Source organism: Numida meleagris, chromosome 4 (genome assembly GCF_002078875.1).
Source record: "Numida meleagris isolate 19003 breed g44 Domestic line chromosome 4, NumMel1.0, whole genome shotgun sequence".
NCBI lineage: Eukaryota > Metazoa > Chordata > Aves > Galliformes > Numididae > Numida > Numida meleagris.
In genome coordinates this window covers 27,461,221-27,481,807 of record NC_034412.1, presented here as the reverse complement: position 1 = coordinate 27,481,807, position 20,587 = coordinate 27,461,221, and the positions used below count along the sequence as shown (strand labels likewise).

Below are 20,587 nucleotides of genomic sequence, written 5' to 3'. Positions count from 1 at the left end.
CTTACTACTAACTCAAAATTAGCAAATCTATTTGTCATGTGAAAAGTTACCACAGAAGAAGTGTTAATATCGCCATGTGATACTGTTGTTATAGCCTTAGATCTTGAGCCCAAATCCTAATAGCCTGTCTAATTGTTAGCTAAGCCCTCAGTAAAATGGAAATTCCAGTCAATAATTTAATGGAGACTTTTGCTGATTCTGACCGTTGCTGCTAAAGCTAATGTCTGTTTTTCAAACAACAAGCAAAGAACAGTACTCAGGCTGTTTTGACTGGCTGAGAACTAAGCTAAGCCATTGTGATTTTCAACATAAATGTTAAAATGTGTGAAGGTTGTTCCAGAGATGACCTTCTTAATCCCTCAGTAATTGTGGTGCCCACTGCCTGTTCCTGTGCAGTGACACTGGTAGTGTGGCTGGCAGAGCTCAAGCTGCCTGCTGCGCTGCTATCGAGAAGCAGTCAGCCACCTGAATACAGGGCCACGTATCCCTGCTGAGGCCAGCGTGTCATTTCCCACAGTGCTTGAGAAGATACCCTGTTTGAAACAGCTTTGTTTTAGGTAAATAATAACATTTTTTTTTAAAAAGATAATATGTGAGAAAGGAAAACACAGTAAATGCTAGGTTCAGCTAGAGATACAATTGAAAGTAATGAACTGCTGGCTTGAAATTGCTGGAAGGACATCATTCTGTGTACACACAGACCCAGCAGCGCTCACAGTCCAGACCTGCTCAGGTGTTTGCTTTGCACCTGTATGTGTTTTCCACTTCTCCTGTATAAAGCAAGTAGCGTGTCTTAAGCCTACAGATGGCTTTACCAATTTAATGGTCAATAGTCAAACATAACATGGGGATTTTTGCAAGGCTTAGCATATTGTTAGGAGATTGCCTCCTTTGGCAACACTTTCTTATTTGGTTCCCACAAGCACGTGAACAATCAGGACAGTAATTTCACTGGAGGAAATCTGCCTACCTCTGTGCTGGGGAAAAGGCTAGGGATGGTACTTGCAGCTGATGCGGGCAAGAAGCTGGAGCGTAGGTGGTGCAGGGCTGCTTGGCTCCAGGAGAAGAGGAAAATATACAGGGTCATCAGGCAGGAGCAGGTAAAGACTGAGCTTCAGGAGGTGAGAAAATTTTCTGTCTAGTACGTAGATGATTTTATGCAGTTCTGGTCTGGATTGCATTTTCGCTTCTTTTCTTTTTCCTATGTGGTCTTTTGCTCTCTGTCTTTACTTTGATTCAAGTTAGGGAGGCATGATTTGATTTTTCTGTTTTCTGAGAAAGCTAAATCCTGTGAAGTTTGCTCAAGAGAGCTGCAAAATGCTGGTAAGAGATAAGAGGTTTCAGATGGGTGAAGTTGCTAAGCTGAGTGCCTCTGACCAACACTTACACTGTTTTGGGGAGTTTCTGTATTTCAGGTGAGTATGCAACAGTTATAAATCTCCTTGGTCTTATTCTCCTTTTTCTCACTGTACTTTGGTATGTTTATTCATTTAGAAGCATGGGATTTTCTCCCAGTATATTATTTGCCTGTCTCTACAGAAGAGTAAGTCACTTTATTTGAAAACACAAGGCGAATGTTCTCCTCAGTATTTAGCAAGACTTTGAAAGGGAAAAATGCACAAATGCAGTAGTAGGGTCTGGGTCTATTTCAGCTCAGTCAGTCCCCCCCCCCCCCCAGTTAGTTTTGAGCACCGGAAGACTTGAATCAAATTCTAAGGATGTGCAAGATCTTGCTGTACTTGTAATCCAAAAACTAGTTTGTTTTAAGTAGTGGAATGTGGGGATGGATAGGGAGGACAAGACAGGACCAAGACAAAAACTGCTTGTGGGTGCAGGAAAGTCAGCTGCTGTATAAGGTACTCTAGCCTACTTGGTTGATGCAGAAGGAAACTTCTTGCCAGTGACTTGCAGGTGCTCACCCTGCCCCCTCACATGTGTGCCACTTGCTTTTACTTACATATTGAATTGTTCCCTCTCCACCTTTAAATCACTGTTGCTGCTACTGGAAAGTTTTGTTTTGCCTCTGTCTCTGAGAAACTTTGAAGACCTCTAAATTGCTGCTTTCAGTGATAACTAAGGTTACTATGTGCAACAGCACTTTCCTGACTAGTATGTCCACAGCTTAATTTAAGAATAGGTACAGGGTGTTGTGTGTATGTTGGGTACAGCAGTCACAGAAAACCCAGTGAGGAAAGAGGGAAAAAAAGCAGTGGCACAGTCATGTAGCTAAATGAAGCATATTTCTATGAATGTAAGTACTTGTTCAAGAATCTAGATCTTAAGTTTTAGCTGCTTTCTGCTCTCTGTGAAAGACCTGATATTGCAGTTACAAGGGACAAGGTACTGAGAAGAATGCATGAGAAAAAATTGATCAGGAGAGCTGTCATAAGCAGCTTTCTGGTGTGGAAATAGAACTGGCTTGGTTTTATCTTCTTCAAAGCTGTTTTACATTTCTACCCCGACAATTTCTTGGGAGGAAGAAGAATATTATAACAGAAGTTTATTTCCGCCCCTAAATTATTATTTTATTTTCGAGAGTCCTGCTGCACAACTATTGTACTGTTCTATGCTATTAGATAGTAAACATTTAAGTAAACCTTGCATTGTCTTATATCTGTGCTACTGTTGTCTTGAACTCTATATTTTTTAATCCTGTTTTGCATTTTTAAATTGTCCCTTGCATTTTACCCATCCATTTCCATAGCTGAATGTGTGCAGGTGTTTTGTTGTGGCTAATTAGAGAGAGGTAGCATATTCTTGTGCTTATGTACTAGTTAAATTAATTAAATTAAATAATAATTCTCTTATAGCTACTGTCTTGTTACCTTAACCTTACAAAGTTATGCCTTAACAGTGCAAATCTAGGTCCTATTTATAATTCTATGTGCTGTTGAACTCCTTACAGAAGAGGTCTTCATATGAATCAGCCTCTTGTGGACAATCTTTCACTATTATGAATAGGAGTCTATTTCAGGTGGCATTGCTCTGTTTTGCTTGTTGTCGCTGAATTCAAACTATTCCTATGACTACGTTCAAATTGCTACTATAATCATTTTCTTTGTGGTGAAAGACTATAATTTTCAGATTGTTTTGCCTTCCATAAACTTTTTTCTCTTCATATGTGACACGAAGAATCTTATTCCTTTGTTTCCTACAAAATTTAATTAGAAAAACAAGGGGTTCTTAGTTTCTGTTAAGAAGGATGAGCTTTGGACTGGGCTATTGTACCCTGTTCTTTTTTTACTCTCAACTTTACTATTCTGGAGTCAAAAATAAGGTAGTATTTTAGTAATTTTTCTCAGCTACAATTACTTGTTATAATTCCCCTTTACTCCGTGTCCTACTGGCTCCTTGTCTACATATAAAGAACTTGAGAATGTATTGCACAGTTAATGGAGTTCTTATTTTTCCTCTTGTACTTAAACTTAAACATCTAGATAAAATTAAAAGAAACATAAGGAATTTCTTGCCTCTTCTCATAAGTAGAAATGAGAGAGATACTTCTGAACTTAATCTTACCTTGATCGAAAATAATGGATTATTTTTCAGGCTTAATCTTGGGCTGTAAAATCTTGGATTTCAAGGGGATTTCTGGAATTTCAGGGGGCATACTTGCTTCTACTTTTATGTACTCCTTTTTTAATGAGTAGTTAGTGGTGTGAAAGACTATTTGAATTGAAGCCGTCCTATCGTTAAGTCAGTTGCAAAATAAAAGGTTAATAATTGTGTCTCAGCAGTTCCCATACATAAGCAGATACAGTTCATGCTGAGTTCATGCTTAGTGTTAGTGTCCTACCATCATTAATGGTAGATGGTGACGAGTTTACTTTTTTCTGTCCCTATCTCTTCTAAGATATTTCTGTTTCATGTGAAACTTCAGGCTATTTACCAAGATGTTAATCCCAGTGTTGCCTTTCATAGCTAGTATAATGAACAAAATATAACAGTAGGGTTGGAAATATCACTGCTGGGATCCTTTTAAATAAAAAAAAGCAGGGTGACAGACAGATGGACTGACACCAGAAAAAAAGCAACATATTGAATAAGCCCCCAAAATTAGCTGTCATTTTGTTTTAAATGTTGTGTAGAGAATTCTGTATGTTGTAATGGAAGACATGAATGCAGACTCTGCTATTAGGGAAGAAAAAAGTCTGTGTTTGGGAGTGAGGATTCATAATACAAAAAGCCTTCCAACCTCAGGCCAACTGGAGAGTGTAGTGACTCACGCATACATACATGAGTTTCCAAAGTTTCCAAGTATGTTTCTCTAAACTAATTAGAAGAGAAAGTGGATTTTTTTTTTTGAGTTCTTTGAATACTAAAGCATCCACTTAATCTGAAGTTGAAACACAGCAAATGGGGCCTAAAACTTGTTCAACTTTGGGTGCTGCTCCTTCAGCTTGAAGATAAGCATGAGGAATCTTAAGTGACAGCCTTAAGCTATTGATTATAATTTGCCTTAAAGCCAAAAATATTTTTATTTCTACAGTTATTAAAATAAAAAAATCTTTTGTTTGCTCTTTAATTTGATGTGTGTTTAGCGTTTAATCCAGAAAATTTACTGCTTTGGCTGCCTTAGGTGTAACATATTTTTATGTGGCTTTTAAACTTACAGTTATGATAATGTTTCCTGACGTAAAGAATATGCACTTTCAAGTTGAACAAAGGACATTTTGTTTTTCAATATGCTGTAGACCCTTTAGGAATTCATGGATATTATACTTTTTGAGGTGAAAATGCAGAGTATGCTGACTTAGCTGTATGGGTACACATTTTCCTATATCCATAGGAATTGCTGTTTATCAAATTTGGACTCCTCTACTGTCATATAGCCAACTTAATTGGTATTGCTTAAGAAGGATTACTGTTTCTGGGCAGATCATTTGTCCTTTTGATTTACTTATTCTGTCTGTTACTATTGAATATGCTGCGCTGCTTCTCAACCAAGATGTATGTCGAAATACAAGAACCTAGATTCATCTTAGACTAATTTACTGTCTAATTCTAAATGCTTAGATGGAAGAACAGTCCTCAGAAAAGTTTAAATTTTTTTTGTTTTATACTGGTTGTTTCTTGTAAATGGATTATTTACATGAAATACTTTAGAACATATACAAGTTCATAGAATGATAGGATGGCTTAGGTTGGAGGGACCTTACAGCCTATTCTGTTCCGACCCAATGCCATGACCACAGTTGCTACCCACAAGCTCAGGCTGCCCAGGACCCCATTCAGCCTGGTCTTGAGTGCCTGTCCTCATTGCCCTCTGAGTAAAGAATTTCCTCTTATGTCTATTTTAAATCTCCCCTCTTTTAGTTTAAAACAATTCCCCCTTGTCCTATACCTATAAGACTGTGTAAGAAGTTGATCTCTGTCCTATTTATAAGCTCCCTTTAAGTACTAGAAGGCCTCAGTGAGGTCTCTCTGGGTTGAACAAGCCCAGCTCCCCCCAGTCTTCCTTCATAGGTGAGGTGCACTACACCTCTGATAGATGCAGAGCCATAGAAGCAGGTCCAGAGGAGGGCCACAAAGACTTTCTTGTGCTAGGGGCTCCAGGCCTGAGTGCAGTACTCCAGCTGGGCCTTTGTAAAGTCAGAGAAGATTGAAGTTGGTTGGAATTCTACTGTTGACTTCAGTAGAAGGAGATGTGCATGCAATGATATATACAAATACACATATTGTTTTGGATTAGTTAATGGTTTAAAATAGAGGCATTTATAAAACATTTTGTAACAAAGTAATGCAGGTTTTTCTTAGAGCAAAAAGCTTGTTTGCTTATTGATGTATGTAATAAGTATATGCTGATACATGCAAATACCAATATTACTATCAATATAATGGAAATAGTTCTCTCTCAACTGAAAGTAGGTGTTTTGCATTCAGGCATCATATTCAATTATAGTACTAAAATGAAACCCCAAGTGAAATCTTGAATCAGTTTCTGCTTCCATAGCAGAGTACGGTACTGTATGTTGTTTAGTCACCACATATCTCAATAATTCAGAACAGTTGTCAGTCTGAGATCTCTATCTACCAATTCAGAAAGCAGAAATAATGATTTATGTACTTTGTTCTCAAACTGCAGCAATTCTGCTGCTCCAGAGAAATCCTCTAATTCTGCAATGTGTGTACATGACCAGTGCTGTAAAGTACTCTCGGACTTTGCAAGACTAAACTTCATTTGACATTAACAGTAGGAGAAAGAAATTGGATTTACATTAGTTTTAGTCAGTTAGTCTCTGTTGCCTTTACATAGTGATGATGGATTGGCACAGGGAGAAGTATTTTTGAAAGCTCACTGGAAATTTTTATTTTCCACTAAATTTACATATTTCAAATCTGTTTGGTGCTTTTGGAAGTTACACCCAGTAGTATCAGCTGGTCTATACTGTTTCATCCATGTGTATAAAAATCACTCTAATGTGGTTGTCTCAGCTTTGTGCTCAGATTGCTGTAAAATAATACAGCAAAAGGATTTGTCATATTAGAACCAAATTTCATGGTTACATGCTCTTGTAGTATATTTGTCTGTAAAAATTGATGGGATTTGTTCTGTACAGAAAAGCAGAGTCAAAGCACAGTTGTCTTAGGTCTAATAATCCTATAGTCCTAAGAGGAAGAACTTGTGAGAATTGACTTCTGCCGTGGAAATGAAGAATGTAGATTCTTACTGGTTAGGAAGAATGTGTGCCAAGCTAATAATTTTACTCGTTAGTTCTTTAAAGAAGGAAATAACCTAAAGCTACTAAATTATGCATTGGCATGTATTCATTCCTGATTTTTCAATGGGGTGCATCTTGGACATGAGAATGAGGAAGGTATTGCAAGGAATAAGAGTATAAGGAGGATATAGCATTTAGAGATAAGTTCTTGCTTGCTTCAGGGGTTAGGAGCATACACCAAAAGAATAAAATGAGGTAACTATGAAGGGCTATATTTATTCCCACTTTTGGTGATATGGGAGTATTTTATGGTTACCTGATGATAGAGTTATGGTCTCAGACCTCCTACACAATTGAAGCTGTAACAATCAGAAAGATCAACACAGTGGGATGGCATTACAGGAGGTATAATAGCAAAAGGGACTAGTGTGAATGATAGATGTTACAAAGGAAAAGTGCTCACCTGTCTCTGAAGATCTAGGTTCACAGGAGAAAAACTCTACAAGAGAGGGATCTCCAACCAGGGACCCTTCCTCAGTGGGGTGGGAGGGGGGGGGGTCAGCCCTTAAATGAGCTCTAAGAGGGGTAGAGCCAGGCCCCACCCCTTCCTGCCACACAGGTGAATTGCCTTTACCTTCCCAGGGCTGACTGGGTTCTGTGCCTAGATGCTCAATTAGTGGTTCAGGCTGTGACTCAATGGTTACCATACAGAAGCATTAGTAATTGTGAGTGGAAATTCTACATTATTTTTCACTGTACTATCATTTCCTGTGCAAAGAATAGACTATGCAGTTCTGTGGCAGCAGTCTATACCAGGGATGTATTTCTACACAACTACCTTATCCTTCTTTTCCTACAGAGGTACTGCTGGCCCTACCACCTATTTTATGTGATGGCAACAGTGCAGAAAGGATAGACTGTGGAGAGTTGGGTTTAGGAAACTAATGCTGATAATCCATTTTCATGTTGCATGAGCGGAAGAAAGTTCAAGGTTGATGGCCAGCAGAAACTGCTGTACCTCTGCTTCAGCTCTCTTAAGCTCTGGTCATTATCCAAATCCAATTAGTTTCATTGAAACCAGAGACTCTTCTGACTCCTTCTAGCAGTAATCCACTTCCTGTATGTCTTGCTCTCCCACTGTGCTCTGTTCCTTGAGATGTCATCTTGCCACCATAGAGGTGTGGTTTTTTTTTGTTTGTTTTTTTTAACCTTCCCCAGGTTCTTAGGAACCTTAACCCAGCTCTAGTTTTGTTACGTATCAGCCTCTGTGTGTTCATTTGATCTAAATTCTGGAGAATGTGTCATTATGTTACATGCAGTAACACAATAATCCAGTAATCTGAAGGTGACAGAATTTTATTGAAGTTTACAAAGACATGATTTACTAAGAAAATGGTCTTTGTGATGGGTAAGTCTGATCTTGTTTCTATATGTTGCTGTTAATTACAGTTAATCGAATGTGGCAATGACTAGAAGTATATCTAGACATGATAACCAGATTATATTTATTTAAGGCTGGCCTATGCTAAGACTAGTCAAGAAGTGATTAAAGAAAATGCTCTCACTTCCATTACATAATACAAATATCTTTTTGGATATAGCATAAAATTAAGCAAAATGTAATTACATACTCAAAACTACACAGGAACTGTGTATTTTATATATTGGCAAGTGATCTAGACCAGGTCATCAGTTGCTAGAAAATGTCCTGTTTCTTAATCTAGTTCTAATTGGAAGCTCTCACTTCATAAATCCAAGATACAGTTCTATATTGTATGATCACAGTCTTCTTGATTGCTGGCTTCTTTAAAAAAAGTAGTACCAGAATGTAAAATTACTACAAGCAGACTTTACAGTATATCTTATAGCAGTCTCTTTGCATCAGTAATGTCACTATTTCTTATGTTACACAATGTTATTAGGTTGTATCTTTGGCTCTCCAGTCATGTTTATGCTTCCAAATTACCTACATTCATATTACTTATGTATTTAAGTAAATCTGCCCACATAGGAATTGTCTATGGTTGGAAGAGAGCTTTGGATAGACATTTATTTAATTATAACACCTTAAATCTTATTTCATTTGTGCTCTTTGTTGGCTCATGTTCTAGAAGTGCGCTTCTCTTCTTGAATTTGAGTATGTGTGTTTTTATTCCTTTAGTGTGTTTTTTCCATTTTTTCTTTGTTGCTTTTGATAGCTTACACTCATCTGTCCATGTACTGCAGACTACCTGCTGAATCTCACCAGTCATTATTTTACTTCAGAATAAGTCTGCTTACTAAGTACTTTTTAAAAAGATTCAGAAAGCACTGAGTAGGTGGAATTAAGTCAGTTTAATAAAACAGTGTTGTCTGTTATGATACTTAGAGTACAATTTGTTGTATGGATTGAAGTAATAATATATGTACTTTTTTCACTGCTGTTTCCTACCTCATTAAATTCATAAGGTAGTTCTTACTGCAAGGTCTTGTAAATATTCGTAAGAGCCTTAGAGTGCTTAAAAAGCAAGCCTATTGGCAAAATATGTATTTTATTTTGTCAGATGCTTTGCATGTGCTGTGACAGTCTTCTACATACATTTATTTTTTTTACAGGGTACATGGGCCAAGATGGGCATTTTGGATCATGTGAAAACAAGTACTGTGGCCTGGGTAGGCACTGTGTCGTGAATGAGGAGAGTGGGCAGGCTGAGTGCGTCTGCATGGAGCACTGCAAGCCACACTACAAACCTGTGTGTGGCTCGGATGGAGAATTCTATGAAAACCACTGTGAGGTACACAGGGCTGCCTGCCTGAAAAAGCAGAAGGTCACCATTGTCCACAATGAAGATTGTTTCTTCAAAGGTAAGTGAAGCTGATCAATATCTGAAATATTGCTATTTGTTATGTGTTTTCAGGCAGTTCAATTCAAATTCTATAGAAGATGCATTGAAAGCATAGCAAATAGATGACTCAAACAGTTAATAGAGTTAAGTATTTCACTGCAGAGGCATTTTATGATTTTTCTTTTTCTTTGCATTTATACTCAGTGCTGTCTGCGATCACCTTTGTGACCTGAATAAACAAAATGTTACTTGGGAATCAATCACTGGCAGTTTCAAAGAGGTGTGGCAGTTGACCGCATTCATAGAATCATAGAATCATAGAATTAGCTTGGTTGGAAAAGACCTACAAGATCATCCTGTCCAACTATCCTCCTACCACCAATAACCCCACTAAACCATGTCTCTCAATGCCACATCTAAACGTTTCTTGAACACAGTCCCAAAGCCCAACATGTATTAATCTCGCTGATAAGAAAAGCATAATCTGAAATTGCACGGGGGTTTGCTATGTCTGCAGGTTCTGTGCTTACATTTTGTGTTGAAGTTGATGAATAGGTAAACTGACAGCTTATTCATGGCTAAATGCGTCTTGCTTACTTTGAATTTGGACGGTCAACTTCACTTGTGCATTTACCAAAGCGTGCAAGTTTAGCTATGTTTTTATCTACGGAATGCTGAGAGATGGATTTTAGATCAAGAGGCTTATCACATTGAAGGTGTCAACAATTGCAATTGCTGTGTTGTATGTAGTTTGCCCGTACTTTGAAGGTTTCTGGAACTCTGCCAATACTGACCTTGATTAAACACGTTAGAGTACTTCTGCAGATTTGTAGCGTGCTTTCACTCATTAAAACAAGCATGTAGCTTTTGGAAAATAATGGTTTTTCAATGATGCCAGTTTTAATGAGTCTACTTAAGGGTAGAATAAATTTATATTTTTTCTAAAGATTTTATTTTAAGTAGTCTAAATGATGTATTTACGTCTAACATTGACACTGGGGATTTCAGATCTTCATACCATGTTGATTTCCATGACAGGAAAAGTATTTCTTCAGAGATAAACTTTGACTACTGAGGTCAAGGTAAGAGAAGTTAGGAAAGAAACAATGCTCAAAGAAGTGATCTTGCCAGAAAAGTTTTTAATATTCCATGAGTGTAAAATAGAATGTATAAGCAAATGTTTTATGTACTCGACTGATTGAATGGTTCTATGTCAGAGTGGAGGCCGGTCATGAGTGGTGTCCCCCAAGGCTCAGTCTTGGGACCAGTGCTCTTCAACATCTTTATCAATGACGTAGATAATGGAATCAAGTGCACCCTCAGCAAGTTTGCAGATGACACCAAGCTGAGCGGTGCAGTCGATACATTGGAAGGAAGGGAAGCCATCCAGAGGGACCTGGACAGGCTGGACAAGTGGGCCCATGAGAACCTAATGAGGTTCAACAAGGCCAAATGCAGGGAGGGCAATCCCAGGTATTTATACAGACTTGGGGAAGAACTCCTCGAGAGCAGCCCTGCAGAGAAGGACTTGGGGTTCCTGATGGACAAGAAGCTGGACATGAGCCAGCAATGTGCACTCGCAGCCTGGAAGGCCAACTATGTTCTGGGCTGCATTAAAAGAGGAGTGGCCAGCAGGGAGAGGGAGGTGGTGGTCCCCCTCTACTTGGCTCTTGTGAGGCCCCATCTGGAGTACTGCATCCAGGCCTGGGGGCCCCAGCACAAGAAAGATGTGGAGCTCTTGGAAAGAGTTCAGAGGAGGGCCACCAAGATGATCAGAGGGCTGGAGCACCTCTCCTATGAAGAAAGGTTGAGGGAACTGGGCTTGTTTAGTTTGGAGAAGAGAAGGCTCCTGGGAGACCTCATTGTGGCCTTCCAATACTTGGAGGGAGCCTATAAACAGGAGGTGGAACGATTGTTCACGAGGATGGAGAGCTATAGGACAAGGGGGAATGATTTAAACTGAGACAGGGGAGATTTAGGTTAGATATTAGGAGGAAGTTTTTCACTCAGAGGGTGATGACGCACTGGAACAGGTTGCCCAAGGAGGTTGTGGATGCCCCGTCCCTGGAGGTGTTCAAGGCCAGACTGGACGTGGCTCTGGGCAACCTGGTCTAGTGGTTGGCGGCCCTGCACTCAGAAGGGGTGTTGAGACTAGATGATCTTTGAGGTCCTTTTCAACCCAGGCCATTCTATGACTTCACAGTAGCATATTAAGAGCTACAACTATTGAAATAATACATTTAGTAGCTGAGTAACATATAGTGGCTCTTAAACATAGCGAGAGTTTTGTTTAAGAGTTTGAAGATTGCCTTTTTAAAAATTTGCATGATGAATGGAAATAGATGATTGACTTGCTGAGTGAAAGATGTCCTTGGTTTATATGTTGAAACTCACAATGACATCACAGAGAATTTTATGTTTTACCTAAGCTGTGTGTGAAACAACACATACAAACAGTATCAAATACTTGACAAAAATGCCTGAAATTTTTGGCAAGTGCATTTTGAGGTAGTGAGAGTTACTTGTCAAAGCTGGACCTCCATGAAATGCTGTTTTTTTTTCTAAACTGAAACTTCAGATTCTTGTCCCTTACTTTTTTTTTAGGTAGATTATTTATCACTAAATTTGTTAGTTATGCTTTTCTTCTCTTGCTTTAGTCCCACTGTATGGATCATGCAGTAAACTGGCAACAGTTAATAAACTATGTGAACTGTCGTTCTCTTTCCTGTGTCTGACATGGAAATATGTGGATTCAGCTAAATGAAATCATATTTTCCCCTGAAATATGGGTGGATCACAGGCATGAAACAGGAAGTGAAGCAGGAAGTTTTAAGTATCACTTTTCTGATCATCTTTTCCTGATGTTTGAGGCTCATATGTAAACTGTAGAGTTTTTGGTCATGGTTCAAGATAATCAGAAATCAGTTTTTTCACAACTCTTATTGTAATTTTCCTCAGTTCTTTGTTAGTGTGTTTGTAGTACGGAAGATGAATTTGCATCAGACATAGAACTATTTTTTCCTACAATGACTTGGTTAGATGTTGAGTGTAACTCTTTCAATTACTCAATATGCTTCTCAATTTCTTCTGGTGTACAGGAAAAATGTATTCTGCAGAGTAGTTAATTTTTTTTCTTTTTTGTGAGATCCAAAGAAAACATGATAATGTTAAAAACATATTCTGTATCTGTGGAGTTGTCCTGTTTCTTCCCTGTCAAATTCATTGTCCTGTATCTGGTTGTTAGTGAATGCAAGTGCTACATTCACTTTCAGAGATGCTCTCAATCTTCAGCTGTTTAAAAGTGTCTTTAAATATTTTTGAAGATGATTCTAAGAACTTAAGAAAATGTTTTGGGAACTCCATTGTTACCTAAGGAAGTTGATGTTCAAGAATAATTTCAAATTATTATTTCAACAGAGATGAAAATGAAAAAATGAGGAAGTGAACAACTGACTGGCTGCTAATTTGGTTAGCCTTGGTGATTATCATATTTGTTGTGGTTTAGTTTTAATTATTCAGTAGTGTTACAGAAAGGGGGGAAAAAAGCAGTGGGGGGAAGGTAAGGAGGAAGATATGCTGTATGAGGAACACTGACTAGGGAGGTGATTGTCCTTCTGTACTGGTGAGGCCACACCTCAACCACTGTGTTTGGTTCTGGGCTTCTTGCTATGAGAAGGATTTGAACTGTTGGAATGTATTTAGAGAAGAGCGATGAAGATGCTGAAGGGACTTGAAAACAAGGCCTTTAAGGAGTGTCTGAGGGACATGAGGCTTTTTTAGTCTGGAAAAAAGGAGATTGAAGGGAGACCTCAGTGCTCCCTTCAGCAACCTGAAAGGATGTTGAGAGAGGTGGGTGTCAGTCTTTTCTCAAGTGACAAGTGGTAGGATGTGAGGCAATGTCTTCAAATTGCACCAGACCTGGCTTAGAATGGATATTAGAAATAATTCCTTCATCGAAAGGATGGTTAGGTGTTGGAATGGTCTGCTCAGGGAAGAGGTGGAGTCTCTATCCCTGGAGGTATTTAAGATGCATATGGATGTTGATTAGTGACGTGACTTAGAGGTGGACTTGATAGGGCTAGGGGGACAGTTGGACTTGATGATCTTAACAGTCTTTACAATTCTAGATGGTTCTAATAAAGGAGATAAAAGTATCATGTTGGACAGTTTTGTGGCAGGAGGAGAAGGAAATAAGAATGATGAATCAAAGGAAATACTAGTGTCAGAAATTCCAAGGTCACAGATTGTTCACTAGACCTTACATGGACAGTGTCAGGTGAGAAATCTGATATGCAGTCTGCCATCTCTTCTGATGGCTTGTTGATTACATAGATCTGTCGCTGAGTGGTTTCTGTGAGCTCTTTGCTTCCAACATCTTCGCTGTTCTTGAGCCATGCTTTGTGTGTTTCAGAGCAGCTTAATGTCTGAGGGGAGAGGGGGAGGGTGGGGGTGGGTAGAAATAGGACCCTCTGGCTATTACCAGTTGTAGCTTTAACTAGCCCCAATGGGTGATGAATCAAATGGCCCAGAACTGCTTTACTTGGTGCCTCTCTCACGGTCTTTGTTCCATGAGGTCTCAGCATGGGATAATTGCTTTGTGCCAAATTTAAAATGCTGGAGCCATTACTTCCTGGGAACATGTTCCCAAGAGGAGAAACAGTGAATCCAAGCTTCTAAACATCTCAGCTGGACTTTTGTATGGGGCTGTGAACTACATGAGCTATTGTGTCACTAAATGGTGCAGTCAGTGGATTGTTCAGGTTCTGGCGACTGAGTACCCCATGCTGGATGTCAAATAGGTTTCAGTAAGATATTCTCTTTTGTATTAACTTCAGTTTCATTTTTCCTGAATTCAGGCCGGTAAACCTAAACAGGAGACCAAAAATTTCTTCATGAGATAATTCAAGTTATATTTCTTCACAGAATGATCTTCTAGGAGTTTTTCATATAAAATGTGTTTTCATTAACAGCGGTACACTATAAATCATTTTGACAAACTGCAATTTACTAGGAGTTCTCAGGACTGTAACACATGCTCCTATGTACTAGGACTCATAGATATTTCTAGACTAAAAGTTATTTCAGATGTAAGCTTTTACTTTTAAGTAGCTTCTTGTCATGGTTTTATGATTTTTGGTTATTGGTATTCCACATCATAACATCATGTAGTGAATGTACCTGGTCCTCAGAAGAGAAGGACTACTACATTCCTCAGAGAATTTTGTTGCCCTGTTACTGTTTTCCGGTCAGAGGGAAAGATAAAACTGTTTGCATATCACGGGACCTTGTTCTCTGTTCTCGTCCCGGCAGCATCTTGCTCCCCAGGTATCTCACTGTCGGTATTAGAGTAAGGCCTACCTTAATTTTGGACTCTCTCTCTGATTTTATTTGTTTAATTAGCTTAAATTGTAATTATATTGTATTATATTGTGTTATTTTGCATTCCGATATCTTATTTAGTAAATTAGTTTGTTTCCCTCAGATTGTTGCCGCTGTTTTGTTTTTAGGCCCTTCTCCCTACCCCTTTTCCCTTTCCTGGGGGTGGGTCTGTGGGTCCCCTGCCCCATTAGTCATGGAACTGGGCCAAACCAGCCTGTAAACCGTTGACACTTCTGTAGCATTCTTCTGATACTAACATTTTATTTTCCTTTTTTTTTTTTTATCACTTTTCAGAAACTTCTATTAAAGTGTCTCTTAAGCTTCAATTTCTACTGCAACCACTAAAATGGCTAGGTTTCCGAGGACTGTTTGCTATTGTTTGTAACTGATGAACAAGTAAAACTAGAAACTAAAGAAAGTCTGCTGATGAAACTGAATTGTGAAGGACAGTGGGGATAAATGCTGACTATGAACAAATTGAAAAGGGATATGGGCCAACAGGAAAAAGTTCCCAGTAAATATGACAGATTATGAGATGGCTTATGTAGATCTGAAAAAGGCTTACAATATCACCAGGGCATGCTGAGGGTAGGTATGAGTAAAGGGTTTGCCTTCTATTCCAATGAAAGAAGGAAAAAAACATCAAGGATGATGGCACAAGCAAATTCAAACCCCAAACTTGTATTATTTTTTCTTCTTTAATCTTTGTTTGGTACACAGGAGATCTCATGGGTAAAAGTAACAGTATTTCACAATCAGACTTTGCAAATACTGGGGTCAAGTATGTAAATTTTTTTCTTGTGCATTTTCTAATATTCCCACCATCAGGAGAGGGGAAAGCCATATAACCACTCTTAATGTTTCGGTGAAAGTGAGTTGAAGTGAACTAAATCCTAGCAATAGCCTACAGGAGAGATCTAGAACGGTTATCTAGCCTCTCTAGTCTATCTCTAGTGATAGCAACAGGATTAGTCCAAAGATATTGTTTTGTAATCTGTGCCCTAAGTCAGTGTAGTCTTAGACTCATTCCTGAAATATTGACACATTCATTTAGAAGCGCTAACACTTATTTTGTTTAATTTGAAGTTTATGTACTTGAAAAGCAAACATAAGTCTCTGTCAGATTCTTAGGAAGCATTTGATCTTCAGTATCAACCTTGAATATCCATACTCATTATTCAGTGTTGATCTTCAGTTACTTTCAAGAGACTTAGGTTATGTTAATTAGAATGAGATTCTGGTGCAGTGTTTTCACTGCAACAGAAAATTTCTAAGGAGTTTCCTTTGTTCTGTGTCTGTCAGCTGGCTTCCCCATTGATGTCCTGAAAGCATCATTATTATACTCTTTCTGAAAACTTGATCCCCCGTGGATAGAATACACCCTTAAGGTTGCTGCTGCTTTTAAAATTCAACTATCACTTCAGAAGTATGTTCCACATAAACTGGATTATAAAATAAACCAGGAAAAACCTTTTAGAAATCTGTCAGAGGACTGAGGAATGAAAAAACATTTGTCTTGCTCTAAACATATAGTGTTTGACAGAGAATAACAGTCCTTTGACTTCTGCTAGGAATTGAGTCCATGATCTACGTAGATTGACGCTAGTGAAACGCTGTTAGAATTTAAGATGTAATTCTGAAGTGCATCTTCATGCAGGGAATTGCATATTTTTAACTCTTTACAGTATTAATTACTCATCCATAGAATGGAAAAAAATAATTTTTTTTAATGGTGAATATGGAGTGAATATTTGGTGTCTTTCAGTATTTTACATTGAAAAGGGATCTTGTAGCTAATGGAAATCTCGTTTTTTTTGCTGTTTTTTTGAAATGGTAAACTGTACTTTAGCACTCATGCTCTAATCTGCTGTCCCTGCATTCTTTATTTCCTGTGTTGTATTGCTCATGAAATTCGGAAGGTGGTCATTCTTTTTCCTCAAGCATCTGTGCAAGATTTGTCATAAACAATTTTCCGTAATCACCAAATTGTCTTAAACTTCTTAAATTGTCTAAACTAGCAAAAATGCTAGGTCTGCATATAGAATATCTGCTATGGGAAGTGTGAAGTTGTGTGCAAGTACTGCATTACTACTAAAACACGGAGCTCTATTTTATCCTTCCCTTTGATTTAAATACATTGTAGGATGGGACAGTAACAAGCCATAACCACATTATGAAGAAATTTTTCTGAGTGGCTAAGGACATAGCAAAGATATATTTTCAGTCTCAATCTATGGCTTTCATTATCTCACTGCTGGAATAAATGTGTTTATAAGGACTAACCTATTATGTATTCTGCATTCATATAGTGATTAGGAATTAGTATTCTGTAGTTAATCTCTGTACAAAAATTAATGAAGTTTGAAATTGCTTGTAGGAGCATTGCTGCTGTTTGTTACTGTGTAAGGAAAAGGATATGTGGACATCACAAATTTTTATTGGTAGAAGGATTTGAGTCGTAATTTTTTTCTGATTTTAACAATAAAGTTGAATCTGTTCAAAGAGGCCTATAGTGAAAGCTGTACTCTAAAGTCTCTGTCAACTCACTGACTTAGACAAGCAAGATTATAAATGTAGACATGATTATTTGGGTTGGAAACCTATTTGTGATGATAGAGTGTAGGAGCTTGAAGAATTTCAATGAAACTGCATTTAGTGTAGTGTTTTTTTCCCTGAAGTAAATGGGAGAATGAGCTTGGGAAAGAAAACAAATGGTTCCAGTGACTTGAACGTGGAGTGCAAATTCTGTGTTTGTATGAGCAGTTTTTTGAATTATTACAACTCCTACATGTATGCCGGTTTTAGTGCAGTAGTTATCCCAAATTGATATACCTGGATAATATTTACTAGAAATAGAAAGGATCTTGAAATCTTTTTCATTAGAAATATATATATTGTTCATACTTGTACTGAATTATTTGTCGATTTTGTTATGTACTAATTGCAGTGCTTAATTTGCATTCTTTTACTATACCAAATACTGTATAAAGACTGCAGTTCAAGAGTATAACAAATAGTACAGTAGCTATTTCTTATAGCCCATAAAGTGTTCTTTATGGGTCATAACAACATCTGTTTTGTCATTCCTTTCAGACACGGGAACATGAAGGGAGATGAACTTTGTAGGGCTGACAGGAGAAGGTACAGGCAGGAGCCAGAAACATGCCCTGGCTGTAAAGGCTTCTGGTGTCCTGGACTGTGCTAGGCAGAGCCTTGCCCACAGGTGGTGGAGAGAGGTATTCCTTCCCTTTTGCTCAGCACTGGTAAGGCCACACCCGGAGAACTGGATCCAGGTCTGGGCTCCCCAGTGCAAGAGATTCATGGACTTAATTGAGCATGTCCAGCAAATGCTCACAAAGTCGTATAAAGGATTGGAGCATCTCTCAGATGAGAGGAGTCTCAGAGAACAGGAACTATTCAGCCTAGAGAAGAAAAGGCTTAGGGAATCTCATCAGTGTCTACAAATACTGAAGGGAGGGTGTGAAGAGGATGGAGCCAGGCTCTTTGCAGCAGTGCCCAGTGCCAGACCAAGAAGCAGTGGGCACAAATTAGAAGAAAAGAAGTTATACCTAAATGCCAGGAAGCACTTCTCTGCTTTGTGGGTGATGGAGCACTGGCACAGGCTACCAGAGAGGCTATAAAGTCTCCCTCCTTGCTGATCTCTCAAAGCCACCTGAACATGGGCCTGGCAGCTGATCTGGGTGGCCCTGCTGGAGCTTGGGTTGGGCCTGATGGACCCAGATGCTCTTCAACCTCAGCCATCCTGGGATTGTGTGGATAAGTATATCTGAAAAACACCCTGACTTCTGCCTGGCTTTGGAGGTTCGCTAGGTGGTGCACTAGTGGTCTGCTTGAGCTGGTAGTGTCCAGTACCTTTGAAGGAGACTGGGAACAACAAAGGAAGAGAAAGAGAAGTAGTAGAGTTCTGTCAAAAGACAGTCAGTGGAGAGGTAGCAGTAGGACGCTCCCTTCTAATTGGGCTGCTTGTGCCTACCATTGCGTATAGAGCAGTGTAGGTCACAGGGTGTATTTTCTTTGCTCTTCTCCTCCTGCTGATTTGGTCCTGTTACAGAAGAGTGTTGACACTGCAAGAGGGATAGTACAAGTATGGTTCAAATATTTTCTGCATCCTCAATTGCACCTTATAGCATTTTAAAATAATAATTGTTAATCTCTGGATAAACAACAGGCAACAGCAGTGCATAATATAACCACAGTGGCTATATGTTCTCCAAACCTAATGCTTCTTGATGCCAGCTATAATTCTCTATAATTATTCTAATTAAATATAACCTAATCTGATAAGAGGGACTGTGGGCTTGCAAAAATTATTACACAGTAAATCAGAAAATTTAAACTTTTTAATCATAAATTTATTACAAATGGAGGAAATCTAGTCTTCAGGCAGGCATTTAAGTGCTACGTATTTTTTCACAGTTTAGAATAACAACAAAGCATTAAGCTAAGGCACACACGCACGCTGATTTGTCTAATATACACTTTTAAAATTTTAATTAAAATCACGTCAGCTTTATCATTAGGTTTTGAGGAAATTTTATGTTAATGAATATTATGGCTGGCCTTTAAAAGACATTAATATTTAGATAAATAACAGAGGCATTGGCATAATAGTTGAATTCAAGGTGGCTAGTATATGGTATACTATTTGAGAGAAGAACAAATTTGTTTCTCAAATGCTGGTGAAAATTAAGCATGTAAAAATCATCATAAACATCAATTTCTGACTTCAGTAGCTTGTAGCTGATGGAGGAAGTAAATCTACAGAAGATAAAATTTGACAGTTTAAAGCTGCTTCTTGTGGTTTGCTATTTGCTTTTCCCTTAGTAGTATCATGGAAATATTTATTGCTCACATAAAACAATGCTCATTTCATAGTTTTTGTTTATCCATTAAAAATGAATTAAGAATACTTAGCCTTTTTGGAACCTGAAAAATTGATTACATTATAAAAATCATGACAATGTTGGCAGCACCTTATGAAAGCACAGTTTCACCAGTTTCTATAAGATATTCTATAGGTATTTGTAATAATCTACTGCAAATAGCAGAACATAGTTACTGAAAAGTAAGAGAGACTCTTTCAAATGGAGAAGCTAGCGAACAGCTTCAGATTTTTATGTTCCTTGTCATTCAATGTCTATAACACACTGATACAAAGGTGACTTCCCCACACCAGCATATGTGCTATCAGATATTTTCAGTCTGTGTGGGGTGGGTTTTTTTGTTCTTATTCATTGGTTGGTTTTGTTTGTTTCTATATATTTTTTTAATTTTTTGAAGTTGTGGTATGGGCAAGTATAAAAAATGTCTGGAAAATAATGGGCTAATATTTGGTTCAGATGCTTGAACAGCACAGTATTGTTGAACATTGTAGCATGTGTTTTCTCTTTATTGTCAGGACTGGGAATTTTTTTAGATTGAAATCACAAAGGTTTGCTACTGATATCAAAGAAATATTGACGTTACTGTTGTTTGAAATCTGTATTTTCATGGAGAAATTAGATTGTTTAAAGTTATTTGAGAGAAAAAAGCAGTCAGTGTCAGTGGACTTAGCAAATGTACTTTTCCTAATAGTCAAGCATGGAATAAATTAAATTTGAGGGAATGGAATCTAATTAGATCCTTTAGTTTTCTCTTTGTCTGGAATGATAACACTGATGTTTTCTTAAAATTATTGAAAGAAAGCAGCAGAAATAAAAC

At 38.1% G+C, this 20,587-nt stretch overlaps 1 protein-coding gene across 1 annotated transcript in view; it reads left to right on the top strand.

Annotated features, from left to right (window-relative positions):
• FSTL5 (follistatin like 5) overlaps positions 1-20,587 on the top strand; it is a 302,163-nt gene that overhangs the window by 122,970 nt on the left and 158,606 nt on the right. Inside the window, exon 4 of the mRNA XM_021396567.1 lies at positions 9,258-9,506. Within this exon, the coding sequence (XP_021252242.1) occupies positions 9,258-9,506 (249 nt within the window). The remainder of the gene's footprint in view (positions 1-9,257; positions 9,507-20,587) is intronic.